This window comes from Mobula birostris, chromosome 11 (assembly GCF_030028105.1).
Source record: "Mobula birostris isolate sMobBir1 chromosome 11, sMobBir1.hap1, whole genome shotgun sequence".
Lineage (NCBI taxonomy): Eukaryota > Metazoa > Chordata > Chondrichthyes > Myliobatiformes > Myliobatidae > Mobula > Mobula birostris.
The window spans coordinates 4,173,741-4,195,275 of NC_092380.1; the positions used below are offsets into that span (position 1 = coordinate 4,173,741).

Consider the following 21,535-nt stretch of genomic DNA (forward strand, 5'->3'; position numbering starts at 1 on the left):
GCCTTGTGGTGCTCCTGTGCCCTGACAGTAGAGCAGGGAGCTCCTGTGCTGATGGAGAATGTGGAGATGTTGTTGCCAATCTGAACTGACTGGGGTCTGCAAGTGAGGAATTGAAGGATCCAATTTTCACAAGGAGGTATTGAGGCCAAGCCCTTGAAGCTTATTGATTAGTTTTGAGGGGTAATGAAACGTGGATTTTTAGTCATTGAATATATTTAGGATATATGTGAACTTGAATGTATATGAAGGTGCTTGACCTGAAATGTTGACTATTGTCTTCCTCAGATGTGTCTTGACCTACCATTCCTCAAGCCCTGTCCCACCATTCAAATAGACCTTGTCAAAACTGTACCTTAGTTCTATTTAGTTTTTTGCTTGTTAATCCCCCTGCATTGCCGTCTGGTATTGGGGGCGAGGGGTGGATCTACTGCACAGGATCAAAGTAAGCTGCAGAGAGTTATAAAATTAGTCAGCTCCATCATGGGTACTAGCCTCCATAGTAGCCAAGACATCTACACTGCTAGGGGAACTCAGTAGGCCAGGCACCATCTAGAGAAAAGAGTACAGTCGACGTTTCGGGCTGAGAACCTTCAGCAGGACTGGAGGAAAAAAAATGAGGAATCAGTTAGAAGATCCCAGTTCCTTTGCCGTAGCTAGATCCTAGTGCGAGGTACGATCCGCTGTTTAGACTATGTAACCGCCGCCCCAGATCAGAGGTGAGAATGATTTTGCTTGCTCTCCACGATGTTCACTCCTCTCTCCTGGGCACCAGAGACTTTTACTTTTCCATCGTTTGGTCAGTTTAAACACTGGCCCAGATAGATTGAAAAGACAAGAGTGACAAGATCCGGGGCAGGAGCCGATTTCGCTCATTCTCCATGATGAGCACTCCTTTCTCCATGGTGTTGAGGGTATGATGACTGCCCCGACTGCTGTGCACCATGCCCACTAAAATGATGAACTGATAAGTGAGGCTTTGGGCCTACTCTGGGGTTCCGATCTGAGGACTCAGTTTGGTTCGGAATGTAGCTGTTCGCTTCAATTGTTTGCATGATTTGTCATCTTTTTCTTTCTCTTACACATTGGGTGTTGGTCTTTTTTTTCTTTAATTGGGTTCTTCGGGTTTCTTGCTTTGTGGCTGCCAGTAAGCAGACAAATCTCAAGGCTGTATAATTCATCCATTATTTGATAATAAATGTACTTTCAACCTTTGAACCTTAGAATCTTTTGAATCTATTTTTGATGAGATAAACATACAAAAACATGCATTCAATTGTTATTTTGACGAGAACTGGTCATTTGGGACTGAATTAAATACGTGAGAGTAGTATTAGAGTAGAAGCCTTGCTTGTTGTTGCACTTTGATAGGACCAACTAGGGTCGGGCTTACACAGTGAACGGTAGGGCACTGAGGAGTGCGGTATCTAGGAATGATGATGATAATGACGATATCGACTCAGACCTTAGAGGCCAGCGTCGGGCATTTTCATGCCTTACAAGGCACAGTTCGAAAGGCTGTGTGGGGCGCCACTCCTCGCACAGACATTTTGCAGTATTATTTTACGAGGCGGAGTTGCGAGCTCGACATCAACCCAGCGCGGATGGAGAGCACGCACGGGGGCGGTCTGTCACCAGATCGTACTCGGGAACCTCCGTTCTCGAGCCTGGCACTGATCTCACTGCACCACCAGCCAACTAACCTAGGAATACAGGTCCATAATTTGTTGAAAGTGGCGTCACAGATAGGGTCGTAAAGAAAGCTTTTGGCACATTCAAAGTATTGCGTACAGGAGATGGGATGTTATACAACTTCAACATTAGATACTGGTGAAGCCTAGTTTGGAGTATCGTGTGCAGTTTTGGTTACCTACTCACAGAAAAGATGTAAATAAGGTTGAAAGAGTACAGAGAAAATTTACAAGGATGTTGCAAGGTTTGAAGGACCTGAATTATAAGATTGAATAGGTTAGGACCTTATTCCTTGGAAAGCAGAAGATTGAGAGGAGATTTGACAGTGGTATACAAAATTATGAAGGATATAGATAGGGTAAGTGCAAGCAGGCTTTTCCCGCTGAGGTTGGGTGGGACTACTACCAAAAGTCATGGTTTAAGGGGAACATGAGGGGAAACTCCTTCACTCAGAGGGTTGTGAGAGTGTGGAATGAGCTGCCAGCACAACTGGTGCATGCGAGCTTGATTTCAACCTTTAAGAGAAGGTACACGCGTGGTAGGGGTATGGAGGTCTATGGTCCTGCTGCAGATTGATGGGAGTAGGCAGCTTAAACGGTTTGGCATGGAATAGATGGACCCAATGGCCTGTTTCTGTCCTGTACTGTTCTGTGACTCTGTAGTCCTTAATGAAGCCAATAAGATTCCTGAGAAAGCTTTATCCAGAGAAGTGAGCACGTAGAAAGCCCTCTCACAATCGATGTGAATGGCATAGACATATTTAAAGAGAAACTAGTCAAATGCACAAGGTTTGTGCACTCAAATGCACTAGTCAAATGTTGTTTGAATGAATGAGGAAACTGGGTTTCCATACTCTACATAATTTGAGCATTAGGCCAAATGGCTAGTTTCTACACTGTTAATTCAGTACATGGGGCTCGTATTCGAACCAATTCATGACCCCTTTTGCACCAGTTAATGTTGGTCTGGGAATAATACTGTCACTGCAACAACTCCGAACCTCCTGAGAATGAAGAAAGTTTCATTATATTAATTCCAGTCCTCCCATTGTCAAGGGGCCGCCGCATGATTGATTGACAGGCCTCCCGCACAATCATCAAGCACGACTTCAGTTATTGGCAGATTTACTAACCATTCAGCGATTTTAGGAGGGCGGTACTTCCGTTACGATGTCGTTTGTCGTCCAATCAAATGCATCGTATTTGTAATGGCCGCTGCATGGAAAATATTATTTACCATATGTTTAAAAACAAACGCGATGTTAACTTTTTGTTCAAATTGATAATTCGTCCAGTGATATCAAGCTCCATCCTGTCTTCCCGCCTCCGCGCCTCATTCCCGACTTCACGGCTCCAACATTACACCCACCCCACGATCATCATACCAGCCAATTAGAGTTGCGAATATTTTGACAGACAATTGTTTTGCTCACTCACGGAAGAAAGTATGAGTAGATCCCACCCACCAAGTGGTACAATCCCTTTTTAGCAAATAGATTCCAGAGCCCGTGTTGATTGATGCTGAAACAGTCCAATAAAAATTTAGAACATACGCATTGACGTACCATTTAACCAATGAGCTGTGAAGGAGGGTTGACAGTACACTCAAGTTTGATAAACCAATAGTATTTGTGATTTACAGTGAGTGACGTTGATTTTAACTAATTAGACAACAGAAATCTATGATTGACGTTTATATTGCCCAACAAGGCCGGCGGAAGGGGATGAAGGTTGGGCGGCTTGGTTTCCACCCAGTTCCGGCCTGCTGATCCAGGCGCCCAGTGACAGGCAGACCGAGGCCTGGTGTGAAATTCTCATTGTAAGAGACCGCGGCCGCCCGCTCGCTCGCTGCCTTCCGCCCGATTCTCTTGGCTGAGGCGGTAGATTGTAACCCGAGAAGATGCCCGCGGTGTCTAAAGGCGATGGGATGAGGGGGCTGGCGGTGTTTATCTCTGACATTAGGAACTGTGAGTGCCTACAGATATATTTTTTGGGGGGAGTGGGTGGGGGCGTCCTTCAGCTCATTTATAATTCATCTGCCCTCTCCTTGATGTTGATCAGTCCCTTCCCTTTTAATTAACCAGTATTAATCTGTGCATCATATATTTTTATTGGGGCATTACAAGGGGTTGGGTTTGGGTTGGGGGGTTGCACGGTTTCCACGGTGATGCCTCGGAGTGCCGTCACACCCCATGGTGCTGGTAGTGCTCTGGAGCGTTTCCTTGGACTGACTTCACTCCCTCTGTGTGAGGGAGAGAGAGTGGAGGCTGGAGGTGGAGTACATTGAGGGCAATCTCCACTCCTGCTCCCTCCTCCTTGCCCAGGAGGTCCCTGTTGTGCTCAACAAATGTGGACAATCGTGCCCTGTTGGGAGGGTTTTGGTGGCATGCCCCTTGTTGTGGGCACAGCACTTCCATTTTAGAAGGACCAGGGATGAGGGATGCGCTATTTAGGGCAGAAGATCGAGTGCGGTTGCCTCTTGCCTCTCTCCTCCCTTCTCCCTCTCCTCATGACAGTCTTATCTAATTCTTACATTTGTTCGTTGTATATCTTCCCTGAACCAGGAATTTAGAGCAGGCCTGGAGATGTGCAGATAAACGAGAACTGATGCCCAAAATGCAGGATCTGTCACTGAATAAGGTGCCAAAAGCTGAATTGATGTAGGGAGACTGCCACAAGGGCAAAAGCGAGGTTTTCAGTCCCCTTGAGTGCTTTGTACAAAACAGTGAGATTGCTCACTCTGGTTAATGCTGTAGAACGTCTGATAATCTAGTAAAATCAAATCGGTCAGGATGTTATGAGGTTGTTGACTGCATTCGTCAAAAAATCTGTGGTTAATGCACTGGAAGCGACTGCAATCCTGATGTAGAGCGTGCCCTTCCTTATTTCTCAATAGTATTGAACCTTGACCATCAGCATCAGAGTTACAAGTGCAGCTCTTCACTGAGACCACTCAAAAATGATAATGACTGTACACTTCTCCAGTTCTGCCATAACGTTTACTTCCTTTTGTGTTTTAGAACTGTACCCTATTTATTTTGCAATGGTGCAGATTGCAAGCTCCCAGCAATACTTTATTGATGGCCTGCGTCAGTGTGTATTAAAAGGGGCCAGAATCAGGCTTAGTATCACTGGTGAAATTTGTTAACTTAGTGGCAATACATGATAAACATAGGGAAAAAATCAATGACAGTAAGTGTATATGTGTATTAAATAGTTAAATTAAAAATAGTGCAAAACAGAAGCATAATAAAGTAGTGAGTAGTGCTCAGGGGTTCAATGTCCATTCAGAAATCAGATGGCAGAAGGGGGAAGAAGCTGTTCCTGAATCACTGAGTGTGTACCTTCAGGCTCCTGTATCTCCTTCCTGATGGTAACGATGAAAAGAGGGCACCTTAAACAGTTTTATGATTTGAGTGATTCCAGGTTAGCAGGGACATCTATGCCAGCATTTAACAGTTGTTCCGAGTTCCCCAAGAGTAATCACAAACTTGTTATTGGGACATCCCACTGTCTGCATTAGTGTTTTCATTTAGCAAAGTTGCTGAGCCAAAGTCCTTTGGAGGTTGTTTGTTCAGATCTGCTATGTGTGCTTTTGTTAGTTTCCTGTAAGTCTGCACAAGTTTGCTGTTTTGATTTGTTTCATTAGCTACCAAAATACACCTTCAGTGAATATTCTGCATTTAGAAACGTGTAATCAGATTCGGGTTTAATATCACCAGCGTATGTCGTGAAATTTGTTGTCTTTGTGGCAGCAGTACAATACAATATATAATAGAGAGGGGGAAAAACTGTGAATTACAGTAAGTATATATGTAAATCAAATAGTTAAATAAGTAATGAAAAATAGCCATAAAAAAAGTAGTGAGGTAGAGTTCGTGGATTCAGTGTCCATTCAAAAATAGGATGGCTGAGGGGACAAAGCTGTTCCTGAGTCATTGAGTGTGTGCCTTCGGGCTTCTGTACCTCCTTCCTGATGATAGCACTGAGAAGGGGGCCTGGGTGGTGGGGGTTCTTAATGACGGACACCATCTTTTTTGATGTATTGCTCCTTGAAGATGTCTTGGACACTATGGAGGCTGATTCTCATGATGGAGCAGACTAAGTTTACAACTCTGTGCAGTTGACTTCAATCCTGTGCAGTTGTTCTCCCCTCCCCCCTCACCTCCTGGACCAGACAATGATGTAGCCAGTCAGAATGCTCTCCCAAGGTACATTAATAGAAGTTTTCGAGTGTTTGAGGTGACAAACCAAATCTCCTCAAACTCCTGATGAAACATAGCCACTGTTGTGCTTTCTTTGTAGCTGCATCGATATGTTGGGACCAGGATAGATCCTCAAGAGATATTGACACCCAGGAACTTGAAATTGCTCCCTTTCTCCACTTCTGATCCCTCAGTGAGGATTGGTGTGTGTTCCCTCGTCTTGCCCTTTCTGAATAAAATGGATCTTCAACTGAGCTATATGATCTCTTCACATTTCTTCCACCTTGCTTCATTGTAAGCCCACTGGTAAATCATGACATTCCATCTTTCACTTTGTAGATCGGGGCACTATATTTGCTCAAAGACTCCCCCGTCTGTGCAAGCTTGGCAAGCTTACCGCAGAGAAGGAGGGGTGAAGGTGGGAATATGCATTACTGTCTGGTATGGAGGGGGACTACTCCATAGGATTGAAATGAGCTACAGGGATTTGTAAACTCGGTCGGCTCCATCATGGGTACTAACCTCCATAGTATCGAGGGCATCTTCAAGGAATGGCACCTCAAAAAGGGATTATCCATCTTTAAGGACCCCCACCACCCAGAACATGCCCTCTTCTCATTGCTACATCAGGAAGGAGGTACAGAAGCCTAAAGAGACACACTCAGTGATTCAGGAACAGCTTCTTCCCCTCTGCCATCTGATTTCTGAATGGACATTGAACCCATGCACACTACCTCACTACTTTATTATTTCTATTTATTTTAACAAGTTTAAAAAATATATATTTTTTTCCCTATTATTATGTATTGCATTGTAATGCTGCTGCAAATTTCTGACATATGCTGGTGATATTAAACCTGAATCTGATGTTCAGCTCAGTATTGTGGGCTGCTGATGGTAGTGTAACATTACTACAGTGCCAACGACCTGGGTTCATTTTCCACCATGGCGTGTAAGGAGTTTGTACATTCTCCCCCTTGACCATATGGGTTTCCTCTGGGTGTGCCGGTTTCCCTCCATGTTCCAAAGACTTACCGGTTAGTAGGTTAGTTGCCCCTATGGATGTAATTGAGCAGTGCCAATGCAGAAGGACCTGTTACCGTGTTGTATCTCTGAATAAGTTGAGGAATATGGCAGATCATCTACAGAGCCACTACCAGTATTGAGATCTGCCTTTTCTACTCTGTCCTCCCCATGGACGTGAGGGTTTCCTCCGGTTGCTCCAGAGACGTTGCACAGATATTCAGGTTAGGATTGGTAAGCTGTGGGCATGTTCTGCTTTCGCCAGAAGTGTGGCAACATCTGCAATCCAGCACATCCTCAGACAGTGTTGATCGCTGAGGCAAAACAACACACTTCACTGTATGTTTTGATGCACGTGTGACAAATAAAGCTAATCTTTCTATTTCAAATGTGCCAATAATATTCCTTACTATTTCTGAGGGCTTTAAAGTGGTTCACTGGTTCAGTTTGATGTCAGAGAATATATACAGCATAAAAGCTGAAATTCTTACTCTTTGCAGACATCTACGAAACAGAAATAAATCCCCAAAGAATGAAGGACAAAAATGTCAGAACCCCAAAGCCCCACCTCTCCCCTCCCATGTACAAGCTGCAGCAAAAGCATTGATCCTCCCCCTTCCCCTACCCCCGACTCCCTCTAACAAAAGTATCGAGCCACTCCCCCCACCATGCAAGCAATAGCAAAGCCCCCGAAGAAACTGTCAGAAAACTACAGTCCATCCCAACACTTCGGTATCTCAGACAGGCGCTCTCTCACTAGCGAGGGGGAGAGAGGTTGCTCCCGCAACAAATGCGAGTGGCCAGCAGCCTCTCATTTGCCCTTGAGAGAGAGCGAGAGGATCGCTGGTGCAGGGGCCTTCGACAGCAGCGCACACCGCCTGCTACCCCGATGTTTCGGTCTCCTGTGACACTTCACTTGGCGAGGAACTGGGATGTCCACAGGGCCGCACCCCAAAGGCACACGTCTTCCAGGCTGCAAGAACCCACTGCCTGTGGAGAAGTCTAGTTTGAGCTGCAGCTGTAGATCACGGACTCCCGACAGGACCCCAGCCACCTTGAAAAGAAAGGAAAGGCATGATAAAGGAAGAATAAGCTGTTTTGTAGGCAAACTGGAAGAAGTTGCCTGGGTCTGCAAAAAAAAACCCCTGGCACTATCTGTTCTGGCTCAATATTGAAATGTGAAAGAGTGTCAGAAAATAACTGGAAGTTTGGGACCGAATTTGTAGGAAAAAGCCAGAAAGTGGTCAACTGTTCTACTTCTGCAGCATATAGATTGGTGTCTCTGTCGATTTTTCATTGGGTCTGTTTAAAATGTGGCAGTACATCAGTCCATGAATTCACTGCATATGTTTGCACACTAGTCACTGAGGATTGTGACTGCAGCTGCCCTGGTTTATATGGATGGAAACCAATTTCCTGAGGAGAATAGCAAATCTTTTGATCAAAACTCTAATTAAAGATCAAAGATCCCAAGCTGCATCCATTGTTGAAGACTCATTGGCACATCAGCTGTGTCACTAATTCTGGGTGCTATTATTAAGCTGGTGGGAGTTCACTTGCACAGTTGTGAGTGCAGACGGACGGCAGTGTGTGCACGCCTTGAGCTTTAGGTCCCATACACCAGGTTCAGGAACAGTTACTACCCGTCAAGTATCAGGCTCCTGAACCAGTGTGGGAGACGTCACTCAACTCAACACTGATCTGATCCCACATCCTATGGACTCACTTTCAAGGTCTCTACAACTCATGTTTTCAGTGTTAGTTTAGTTAGTTATCAATCTGTTTATCTGTTATTATGATTTTTTTTGTTTGTGCAGTTTGTCTTTTGCACATTGGTTGTTTGTCAGTCTTTATGTGCAGTTTTATCATTGATTCTATTGTATTTCTTTGTTCTGTGAATGCCCGCAAGGAAATGAATGTCAGGATGGTATATATACTTTGATAGTAAATTTGCTTTGATCTTTAGACTTTAAATCAGTGAGATTTAGAACATGGAATCTATTCTGCCTCTCAGCTTTGCAGGCCAAAAAAAAATTATTGATCCTTCCCACCTTCCCATAGCCTCTGGTTACAGCCCATCAAGCTACATTAAATATATGAGGGAATCTGCCTCTTTAAGGTAGAGGTATATAAGATTGAGAGGCGGAGATAGAGTAGATAAGGAGTATCTTTTTCCTAGGGTAGAAATGTCTAATACCAGGGGGTGTGCATTGAAGGTGAGGAGGGGGGTTAGTTTCAGAGGGGAATGTGAGGGGTAAGTTATTTTACTCAGAGTCGTGTTTGCCTGAAATGTGCTGCCTGGTATGGTGGTAGAGGCAAATACATTGGAGGCTTTTAAGAGACGTTTAGAGAGGCACATGGATGTGGGGAAGATGGGGAGACATGGACATTATGTAGGTAGGAGGAATTAGTTTTTTTTGGGGGAGGGATTGATTTACTACTTTGCTGGTTCTGTACAATATTGTGGGCTGAAGGACCCGTTCTTGTGTTATCCTGTTCTGTTTTCTAGAGCAGGAGTTCCCAACCATTTTTATACTGTGAACCCCTATCGTTAACTGAGTGGTCCTTGGACCCCAGATTGGGAACTGCTGCTCTTCAGCTTCTTCAGATTCCAGATTCAGTGTACCTTATTGTCAGCTGTCAGTCTGCAAGTGTGAAAAAGAATGTTGTCACTCATTCAGGCAGAGAGATCCAGAGCCCCATACCTTTTGGGGGGAGGGGATTCTCAACCCCCCGCCTTTCCTTGATATCCAACCTTTTGCCATTTACTTTATATCTATGACCTGTAGCTATTGAATTCTCTGATATGAGATGTGGGTCCTTCTTGCTTGCCTAGACTAGTCCTTGCATAATTTTGTACACTGTGCTCTAAAATTTAAATTCTAAATCACCTTTGTTCAAAAGAAACATTGACCTGCCCTTGTCTCATTACTAAAATGTCTTGTCAGAGTTCCCTTAAGTTTTATCTGAATCGCTGTTAGAAATGGAGACCAGTATTTTTTCACATCAAGCCCTTACAAACAGCAATATTATAATAATCTCATTATCTTTTTCTGTCAGTTGAACTATAAATAGTAGTCAAGGCAATGGCAGCAGTTTGGGCTGCTGGTTTGCACCATCGTGAGTCAGGTGTGTGATATGTGCTGTACGGAGTTCTCACATTCTCCCTGGGTAGCAGGTACTTGGTAAGACAACTTAAAACCACTGAAAGACTAAACCAGGGTACTTGACTCTGTATAACGCACTTCCCAATAATGAAATTCCAAACCGAAAAAGTAAGTTCGATCCCTTATTAAGAAACCAGCAAAAGCTAACGACCTTGCATCAGTTGAAAACTAACGAAACTAAATTATAAATATAGTAATCTCAGCATAACTAAGCATTCTAATTAGCGATAGTACTAAGTGTAATTAGCGGCTGAACTGAAATAGTGTAACTATACTCATTTGCTTCTACCACACCCCAACCCACATGACAGATTACACCACACAATACAGACAGAAAGTAGATACGTAGCTCCTACACCCCGTAACCATGTAGGTTATTCCCCACCTCAATATTCCAGTTAACTCCCACATCCCAAAGACAGACTACCATTAATTGTAAACATGAGGGAGTCTGCAGATGCTGGAGATCCAAAGCAACACACACAAAATGCTGGAGGAACTCGGCAGGTCGGGCAGCATCTATGAAAATGAATAAGCAGTTGATGTTTTGGGCTCAGACCGTTCTTCCGGACTGAGAAGGAAGGGGGAAGATGCCGCAATAAAAAAAAGTGGGGGGGGGGGTGAGGAGGCTAGATGGAAGGTGATAGGTGAAATCATGTCGGTGAGAAAGGTCGAGGGCTGGAGAGGAAGGAATCTAATAAGAGGGGAGAATGGACCATCGGAGAAAGGGAAGGAGGAGGTGACCTGGGGTAAGTAATAGGCAGCTGAGAAGAAGCAAGAGGTCAGTGAGGAATGGGGGGGGGGTGGTAGGATTTGTTTACCGGAAAGAGAAATCGATATTGGTGCCGTCAGGTTGGAGGCTACCCAGTGGAATATAAGGTACTGTTCCTCCACCCTGAGGGTGGCCTCATCTTGGCACAAGAGGACACCATGGGCTGCCATGTCAGAATAGGAATTGAAATTAATATGTTTTGCCGCCAGGAAGTCTCACTTGTGATGTATGGTGGAGTGGTGCTCGACTAAGTGGTCCACCAATTTACAATGGGTATCGCCAGTGTAGAGGAAGCCGTGTTGGGAGCACCGGACCATAAATTGTCCTTATAGTATGGGTACGTGGCGAAAGAATCAATGGACAAAGAGACAACAACTTGCAGGATTGAGGGAGAATGAAGCCCCTCCTCTGGTAAAAGTGTTCTGTTTTCACAGCCATCCATGAGGGGGTTTTGTCTGTGTCGGAAAATAGGGGGAAGAAAAGCTTTATATGGTGACCATACCAGGGGAGACAGATGAAATTCTTGGGTGTTGCCATGGGAGCTGGGAAATTAAGCTTCAGCTCTTAAACTGAAAATCCCATTGCTTGAGAAATGAGAGAATGCCTGCATCTTAAAAGATAAAATAGAGATCAGCTTTGTCACGAATACTTCAAAACAGAGAAATGTATTGTTTGTATCAAGTCAAATCAGTGAGGATTGTGCTGGGCTGCCTGCAAGTGTCGCCACGCTTCTGGTGCTAACCTAGCATCGCCACAACTTACTAGCCGTAACCGTGCATCTTTGGAATGTCGGAGGACCTGGAGGAAATCCATGACGTCAGGGGGAGAAAATACAAGCTGCTCAGAGACAACGGCATGAATTGAAGCTCGATCTTGTACAACATTGCGCTAACTGTTGCAACTGTACCACAGTTAGTTCATATCAGAATTGTATTTTATATGTTCAATCTGAAGAGTTTTAGGAGTAAAGTATGAGGAAATCCATAGTTTAAGAGATAACATTGGGGTAGGCAAAGATCAAAGATGAGATTATGAGATGGAGATTTTAAAGAAAAACTTGAATATCAAAATACAATAAGTCTACAGGTGCTGGAAATCCAAAGCAACACAAAATGCTGGAGGATCTCAGGAGGTCAGGCAGCATCTATGGAAATGAATAAGCAGTCAATGTTTTGGGCCGAGCCTCCTGTTCAGGACTTAAGGAGGTCTTAGCCCAAAATGTTGACTGTTTGTTTGTTTATTTCTAATTACTGCTTGGCCTGCTGAGATCCTCCAGCACTTAGTGTGGTTTATTTGAATATCTATGTTGGATCCGCTGTAGTGATAAGCTTAGTGCGGAGAGAGTACGTACTTCAACCCATCACATCTATGGCTGTAGGTCGCAGCAGTTCACCAAAATCCTCTGTCCTGGGCCAGTCTTTCACGTTGTCCCCAGGTGTAGCCTATCCTGGTGTACACTTCCTCTCTCCAGAGCTTCTGGTGTTTCTTTTGCGCTGGGTTTTCATGGGATGGGGTTGTGAGCCTCATGCCCAACACTCCTCCTTTCGCAGATGGGTTTGGGACCGTCTGTGTCAGAGCTAGTATGGATGGTGTGCAGTAGGTAATTGATTCTGGGGATAAGGGATTCAGTTATCAATTCTAAGATGGTGAGCCAAAAGAGTGCAATCTAAGTGTTAAATGGAACAATTTGGAATACAAAATAATAGCATTGATTGGAACAGGTGGTTTCTACAGAGGATGATATAATTTTGATATGTCACAGGCTGGTAAAGTCCAGCCATAGTCTAAATAGATTACATTGGCCAAGTAAATGCTTGTAATGACGTAAGTTGACACAGTAAGACTTAATCTGGTTAGGTAGTGATGAAAAGCTGTTTGATTAGGATGCTTCTGTTGTTTCAGATCAGGATCAGAATCGGATTTATTATTACTGACATATACTCACAAATTTATTGTTTTGTGGCAGCAGTACAAGACAAAAATTACGACATTAGTGCAAAAGGGGACTCAGTGATCTATTCATAGGACTTTTAGAAATCTGATGGCAGACAGGAAGAAGCTGTTCCTAAACCATTGAGTGTGTCTTCAGATTCCTGTACCACCTCCCTGATGGCAGTAATAAGAAGAGGGCATGTCCCAGATGGTGAGGGTCCTTAATGATGAATACTTCCTATTTGATGCACAAGCTTTTGAAGATTTTTCTTAATAACGGGGAGAGTTGTGCCCATGATGGAGCTGGCTGAATCTACAACCCTTTACAGTCTCTTTCGATCTTTTGCTTTGGAGCCTCCATACCAAACAGTGATGCAACCAGTCAGAGAGCTCTTCATTGTGCATCTGGAGGGATTTGCTGGAGTCTTTGAGCATAAGACCGTAAGATGTAGGAGCAGAATTAGGCTATTTGGCCCATCGAGTCTGCCCCGGCATTTCATCATGGATGAACTATTTCCCTCTCGGCCCCAATCTCCTGCCTTCTTCCTGTATCACTTGATGCCCTGACTAATCAAGAATCTATCAACCTCTTCCTTAAATATACTTAGAGACTTGGCCTCCACAGCAGTCTGTGGCAATGAATTCTACAGATTCACCACTCCAGCTAAAGAAATTCCTGCTCATCTCTTTTCTAAATGGACATCCCTCTTTTCTGAGGCTATGTCCTTTAATCTTAGATTTCCCCACCATAGGAAACATCCTCTCCATGTCCACTCTATAGAGGCCTTTCAACATTTGTTAAGTTTCAGTAAGATTTACCCTCCTCCCCCAGTGCAGGCTCAGAGACATTAAACGCTCCTCATAAGATAAGCATTTCAATTCCAGAATCATGTTTGTGAACCTCCTTTGAAACCTCTCCAACATCAGCACGTCCCTTCTTAGATAAGGGGCACAAGACTGCTCACGATACTCCAAGTGAGGCCTCACCAGTGCCTTGTAGAGCTTCAACATTACATCCTTGCTTTTATATTCTAGTCCTGTTGAAATGAATGCTAACATTGCATTTGCCTTCCTTGCCACTGTCTCAACCTGCAAATTAACCTTTAGGGAATCCTGCCTGAGGACTCCCAAGTCCCTTTACACCTAAGATTTTTAAGTTTTTCACTTATTCTTGCTATTCTTTCTACCAAAGGGCATGACCATACACTTCCCAGCACTGTATGCCATCTGCCATTTCTCTGCCCATTCTCCTAATCTGTCTAAGTCCTTCTGTAGCACCTCTGCTTCCTCAAAACTACCTACCCCTCCACTCATTTTCGTATCATTCACAAACTTGACCACAAAGCCATCAATTAGAATCGTAATTAGATTTAATAACACTGGCATATGTCTTAATTTGTTAACTTTATGGCAGCAGTACTATGAAATACGTGATAAATATAGGGAAAAAAACTGAGTTATAGTAAGTACATACATGTCTATTAAATAGTTAAGTTAAAATAATCAGTGCAAAGAAACAGAAATTTAAAAAAAAGTAGTCAGGTAGTGTTTGTGAGTTCAGTGTCCATTTAGAAATTGGATGGCAGAGGGGAAGAAGCTGTTCCTGAATCACTGAGTGTGTGCCTTTGGGCTTCTGTACCTCCTTCCTGACAGTAACAGTGTGAAGAGGGTACGTCCTGGGTGGTGGATATCCTTAATGATGGATGCTGTCTTTTTGAGGCACCGCTCCATGAAGATGTCTTGGATACTATGGAGAGTCGGTATCCATGACGAAGCTGACTAATTTTACAAGTTTCTTCAACCTATTTCAATCTTATGCATTAGGCCCCCCCCCCACCCCATACCAGACGGTGGTGCAGCCAGTCAGAATGCTCGCCACGGTATATTTGTAGAAGTTTTCGCATGTTTTAGTTGACACACCAAGTCTCCTCAAACCCCTAATGAAATGCACCCATGTTCTTGCCTCCTTTATAGCTGCATCAATATGTTTCATCCAGGTTAGATCTTCAGATCCCTCTGAGGATTGGTTTGTGTTCCCCTGACTTCCCCTTCCTGATGTCAATAACCAGCTCTTTGATCTCACTAACGTTGCGTGCAAGGTTGTTGTTGCGACACCACTCTCAGATAACTGGTATATCTCACTCCGGTACGCCCTTTTGCCACCATCTGAAATTCTGCCAATAATGGTTGTAATTTATAGATGCCATTTGAGCTATGCCTAGCCACCCATGGGGTGTAGAAAGGGTAGAGCAGTGGGCTAAGCACACATTCCTGTGGTGCGCCAGTGTTGATTGTCAGCAAGGAGTGAGGCAGAGATGTTATTGACATTCTGCACAGAATGTGGTCTTCCAGTTAGGGTCTAGTTGCAGAGAGAGGTACAGAGGCCTAGGTTCTGTAGCTTTTCAATCAGGACTGTGGGAATGATGGTGTTAATTGCTGGCAATTCCATACCACATCTCCTCAAACTCCTAATGAAGTATACTGGCGTGCCTTCCTCGTGATTGCATCAGTGTGTTGAGCTTAGGATGTATCCTTCGAGATTTCGCCTCCCAGGAACAAAGCTACCCTTGGGAATCAAAGAGGAGCTCTACAGGGGGACGGTTGTCTGGAATATGTCGGCAAGCTTGTTTTCAGTGCTGTTATTTATTCTGGAGGTGGAGGTGATGTAGTACATCCTAATAGAGGCTAAAAGGCCCACTCCATTTCCTTCAGCTCACTGAGTAAGGAGGATGTAGTGATTGAGATGCTTGATGTGAAAGTCTTGGGGGAGGGTGAGTTATTGCTGGAATTTGGTGGATTCTGCTGCATTGAGTTGTTTTTCTCTAAAAGAAAAATTGCTTGCGAAAATAAAGGTTAATAACTTTTTTGCCCTCTCCTCGTTTTTTTTTAGTTTTTCCTCCTTCTTTACTCTCTCTTCCCCCTTTCCTGCAAGCAGTGACTTGCTCTGGCATAATTCTAATACGGCTCTCCAGTGCCCAATTTCACGGTTCAGTGCAGGTCAAGAGTGTTGGCGGCATTTCATTTGTTAAATGTTGGTCGCCAATCGGCATCCACGGATGTGTTATCGACCAGGTCATCGCTGAGTACCATGGCTGATGCTTTATTTCCTTGCCCAGAGACCTGAGCTGTAATATTGTCACACCAACTATGTGGTACCGTGGCACCCCTCCTGGGCCTCCTGATACGGGTCCACCACTGTAATACAGCTGGAAGTATTTTGGTTTTTATGTATTGCACGTGTGCAACGATATCAGCTTAGATGGAAATTCTACCTGGGAAACTTCACTCCAATCTACACTGCAAGAGGCTTTTACAAGGTAGTCTTTGGGAAATCTGGATCTATTTTAAATGTAAAATTCCTCATTTAAATGCACAAAGAATTTTTAAATCTTGTCTTTCCATATCTATTAAACCAAGAGATTCAGCTGGTAACTAGGTTGAGATGTATGCATTGAGGAAAGAAATGTTCTATTGTACTATAGAATATCAAATTCTGACCCATATGTTGGTTCACATAGGGAGCAGAAAGTTCTAACAGGATCACCTGTGCAGACTGCAACGAGAACTATGTTATCCAGACAGGACTTAAGCTCTCAACTCTTTTAAGGAGCATAAACTGGCCGTGCGGAGACACAGCCTACTGTCGCTCATCTGGGTATGTGAAGGCCGCGAAGGACACACCAGAGGTTCTGGCGCAGGCAAACACACGAGGCAGGCACGGAAAGTTTTAAAAGCGTGGTTCTCTTCTAATAACTCTGTTAAGAAACACATTGAATTTGACAAACCCCTAAAAGCCAGAGAAATGCAAGCCAATAGAATTCAAAGGTCAATTGAAGGGGTAGCAAATGGGGTGGGGGGGGGCTGTTTAAATGTGAGCACTCCCAGAGAGAAACAACAACAACAACTGCGCACTGAGGATGTCATCTCGACTGATGATGAAATGTCTACAAGCTAATTGCCAAGTTCAGTGAACACCGCAACATCATTGTCATCTGGAGAAAACAAGGAATTTTGCTTTCACCTTGATTAATTTCTTCAACCAAGATGCCCACAGACCCGGATTTGCGAAACTGGTGACTCGTCCACTGGAGGCCAAGGAAGATGGCTTGTCCTGGGGTTCGATAACTGTGTATATGGGTGGGTGGGAGGAACAGAGCTTGTTTTGCTGTTGTTTTAATGCTTGCTGTGTTTGGTTGTGTGGTCATGTTGTTGTGCCGAGCATTGTGGGCATGCTACATTGGTGCTGGAATGTGTGGCAACACTTGCGGGCTGCCTCCAACACATCCTTGGGTATGTCGGTTGGTAAAGCAAACGATGCATTTCACCGTATGTTTCAAGATGCAGTTGATAAATAAACTTGAATCCTGAGTCAAGCTTTTCATTTCACAGTAATCTATTATACTTGAGCCCCTTTTGTGATGTAATTAAAATTTACATGTAAACACATAATTTCTTGAAAGTGGTGTCAAATTTTACCTGGGGCACAAGATGTTTCTTAATATCACTCTGGTCAGTGATTTCCAATATCTGGGTACCTCTGATCTTTTAAAAATATATATAATTATAGGTGCGAAGAGCTGTTGTCTATGTAGGTAATAGTCTTTAGTTATGAGATCTTGCCATACATCCTAAGCTGATGTGTAGACTTTCTACTCCCTCATGTATTGTGTCAATGTTTGCACAATTAAAAAATTTGAAACCTGTAGAATTTCTTACCTGAAAGTTCAAAGTACATTTATTATCTATGTATACATTATACAACCTTAAGATTTTTCTCCTTACAGACAGCCATGAAACAAGAAGCCCCAAAGAATCCATTTTATAAAAAAACACAACAAACACCCAATACACAGAGAGAGGAAACAAATAATAAGTCATGCAAACAATAAAAGTAAACCAATAACATTTAGAACGAAATCGAGTCCTCCGACACGAAACCCTCAACCTCAGTTCAGTACATAGCCGAGTAAATGTCGCAGAGCCCACAGACATGAAGCCCAGAGTAGGCCCACAGCCCCAGCTTCAGTTCATCACGTAGCAGAGCAAATGTTGCAGAGCCTGCAGACACGCAGATGGAGCAGGCCCTCCGCCTCCGCGCAACACGTCCCAGAGCCTCAGCCCCACTGAAGCGAAGAGCGGAGCAAATGTTGCAGAACAGTGAGCTGATCCAGCCTGACCCCCGCCTCTGGTCCCACCACCCTACCTTTTCAAACCACTGGCCTGGTGTTAAAATCGTACAAACATTGGGTCGTTCTTTGCACTAGGACTCGGGGCCTTGTCGCACCAATACATACCAATACCTGCTATTTTCTCTTGTAATTTATAAAACCCTGTATTGCTGTATAGACTAATTTGTTAGATCCTTAAGAAGTGGATATGACATAATTGAAGCATATTGTTTAAGAGATAATGGTTCAGGCTGTGCACTTTTGATTGTTACATTTTTTTCCAATAAAGTTAATCCATGTTAGCTGCATAATCATCTTGCTCGTAGAAATTCATTCACCCTGCTTATCAAAACAGCTCATGATTTTCACCTCTTACTATTATCACCACACTGCTCTAAGTACGTCAAGATTCAAGATTATTTAATGTCATTTCCAGGACACAAGTGTAAAGTAGAACAAAATAATTGTTACTTCGGATCTGATGCAGCACAAAAACCATAGTAAGATAAAGAACATAATAATAATTAAGAAACTATTTAAATATAAATACTCAGCAGGTCAGGCAGCCTCTATGGAAAAGAGTAATCAGTTGACTTTTTGGGCCAGGTCCTTCATCAGGACTGTGAAGGAAAGTTTTGGCATCTTTCCCCTTTCATTCTCAGCCTGATAAAGGGCCTTGGCCCGGAATGTCGATTGTTTACCCTTTTCCATAGATACTGCATGACCACCTCAGTTCCTCAAACATTTTGTGTGTTTTGCTTTGGATTTCCAGCATCTGCAGACTCTCTCTCGTGTTTTAAATATATAGTTATGTAAGGTAGCTTATTTATATTGATTGTACGTCTATAGAGTGACAGTAGATAGTGGAGTGTCCGTGCAGAAGATGACTGACAGGAAATGATACAGTAGTGGTGTTGGAGAAGTGGGTTAGTGGGTGGAGCCTTACTGTTTGTGGGAAGTAACTGTTTCGAGCCTGGTAGTTCTGGCATGGATGCTACCTGGCCTTCTCCCAGATGGGAGTGGAACAAACAGTCCATGAGCAGGGTGAGTGGGATCCTTCATGATGTTACTGGTCCTTTTCTGTATATATGTTCTTGCTGGCAGGTAGGCTGGTGCCGGTGGTCCATTGTGCATTTTCGACTACTCATTATAGAGCCTTCATGTCCACCGCAGTGCAGTCTCCATACCGCGCAGTGATCCAGCTTGTTGGGATGCTCTCTACTGTGCATCTGTAGAAATGAGTATAGATGTGCATAGTCAGTTCTCTTTGGCCTCTTCAGAAATGAGAGGCGTTGTTGAACTTTCCTGACTCTGGAGGACGTGTTCTGGGACTATGAGAGGTTGTGCGAAATGTGCACTCCCCGAAGTTTGAAACTACTCGCGGTTTCCACTGCTGCGCCACTGATGTAAAGAGGAGTGTGAGTGGTGTGAGTTCTCCTGAAGTCAGTAACCGTCTCTTTTATCTTGTTGACATTGGTTTGCCTGGCAGCAGGCTTCAAACTCTTCCTCCTCTTCTCTGTAGACCTCATTGTTAGTATTGAGCCCCACCACTGTTGTGTTATCAGTGAGCTTGACATTGTGATTACTTGGGTGTTTGACTCTGCACTCGTGTGTGAGCAGTATGTATAGCATTGGGCTCGGCACACAGCCCTGGGGGTCACCTGTCTTGAGGATAATGGGGAGGGAGGAGTGGTTGTTTATCCTGATTGCTCATTGTTTTCTCCTTTCTTTCCAGGTAAAAGTAAAGAAGCTGAAATTAAACGCATTAACAAGGAACTGGCTAACATCCGATCAAAGTTCAAAGGTATGAGTACCCATTTGTCGATTGGATGCTCTTTTAGAACGGATTAAGTTGATCGAATTTGGTGACTGATCACAAACCTGGCAAGAACTCCACAACTTCACTACTTACAGAAGCAGCATCAATAGAGTGTAAAAGGATGTGTGATTCTTGGGTCCCTGTAGCTTGGGTTCCCAATCTTTTTTTAATGCCGTTATGGAAGGGGTCCGCGTGCCCCAGGTTGGGATCCCGTGTTGCAGCTCTTGGCCGAAGTACTTGGTCTTATCTGGCAGTGACACTGGATGGTGTAAAATCTATTGCAAAAGGCGCACACTAGCACTTCTGTGGAAATTGTATTCTTCCTTGCCTCAGGTAGTAATTGCAATCATACTATCTAGTGAGCTACAAGGTGAAGGCTATTTGCTATTCTCGATTAACTATGACACCATCTTCTCTAAGCACAGGGATCCACTGTTCACATTTATGCATCTCCTGATAGTGTGTGGACAGACAAAGACTCTTGATTGGAAAATGATGAGGAAGGTCTCCTTACGAATTGCCATTGTCTTGGAAATTAATGGAAAGAACAGTACATTCAGAAAATAAAAAACAAACTGACAAATAAAAAAAATACCATGTCTGTATTTATTTCCTCAAGTGGAACTCGTTACCACAGCTGTTGTTGAGTCAAATACCTTTAAGGGGAAGCTAGATAAACATGTTGTGCAGCAGAGAACAGAAGAATAAGTTGATAAGGCTGGATGAAATGGGGTGGGGGCAGGTTTGTGAAGTGTAGGTGTTGATGTAAACCGTTTCCATGGCCCGTGTCTATATTGGACATTTTAAGCAATAGTAATATTAGTTAAAGCTATTAGTTTCTGTAGGAATATGTACTCAATAGCCACTTTATTAGATGCAGGAGTGAAACCCATTGTGGTTCCTGATGGAGGGACTCAGCCTGAAACATCGACTGTTCACTCTTTTCCATGGATGCTGCCTGGCCTATTGAGTTCCTCCACATAATATCCTTTCTTTTTAACAATGTTAATATATACTAGACTATCCCTGTCCCCTTGCCTGAAATCTGAAACTGGAACATCTCATCTGATTAGCAATGTCAAATAGAAGGTAATGTGCTTCATTGGGAAATTAATTGCATTCTAACCTCCTTCCAATTGAACCATGCAGCAAAACAAAATAGATTAAGGTCAACTACCTTGCCTTTTATCCTAGTGATAATGGAATTGTTGTGAAATTATGGCCATCCATTATCTGTCAATTAGTCTGCCTCAAAACCTAGAAATGACCCTGAGGGAAGTGGCCATTTTGAGAACCATGGACCCTGTGTCAAGCATTTCTCCCAAGCCAATTTGCACTCAACATACTTCCTGTCACCAGTTGCTAATATTTTATAATCTCTTGTGGGGGAAAAAGCCCATCTGATATGCATTTGAATCCACAATGGAAATTTCATTGTTTTCCACAGGAGGTATCCCTTGGATTGCAGACTTGAACTAATGTTTCTGCAGATTAGAACATAGAATTATTCAGCACATTAGACCCTTGGGAGCACGATGTTGTGTCGATCTTTTAAAATACTCTTGAAAATCAATCTAACCTTTCCGTCTCCTATCACCCTCCATTTTTCTTTCATCCATGTGCCTGAGATTGTTCTTGTTTTAAGCCCACTGGTCCTACTGGGCATAGGCCACTGACAGCAGCTTGCCAGAGTCCTTTGTCCTGGGCCAGTCTTTAGAGTTGTCCCTAAGTGCAGCTCTCTTTGAAGGTCCTTCCTGTCTC

At 43.6% G+C, this 21,535-nt stretch overlaps 1 protein-coding gene across 1 annotated transcript in view; it reads left to right on the forward strand.

The window, feature by feature from the left end:
• The first annotated feature begins 3,453 nt into the window (after positions 1–3,453).
• ap2a1 (adaptor related protein complex 2 subunit alpha 1) overlaps positions 3,454–21,535 on the forward strand; it is a 102,108-nt gene continuing 84,026 nt past the window's right edge. The window contains exons 1-2 of the mRNA XM_072271514.1: positions 3,454–3,655; positions 19,691–19,759. Of these exons, the coding sequence (XP_072127615.1) occupies positions 3,589–3,655; positions 19,691–19,759 (136 nt within the window). The 5' untranslated portion in view covers positions 3,454–3,588. The remainder of the gene's footprint in view (positions 3,656–19,690; positions 19,760–21,535) is intronic.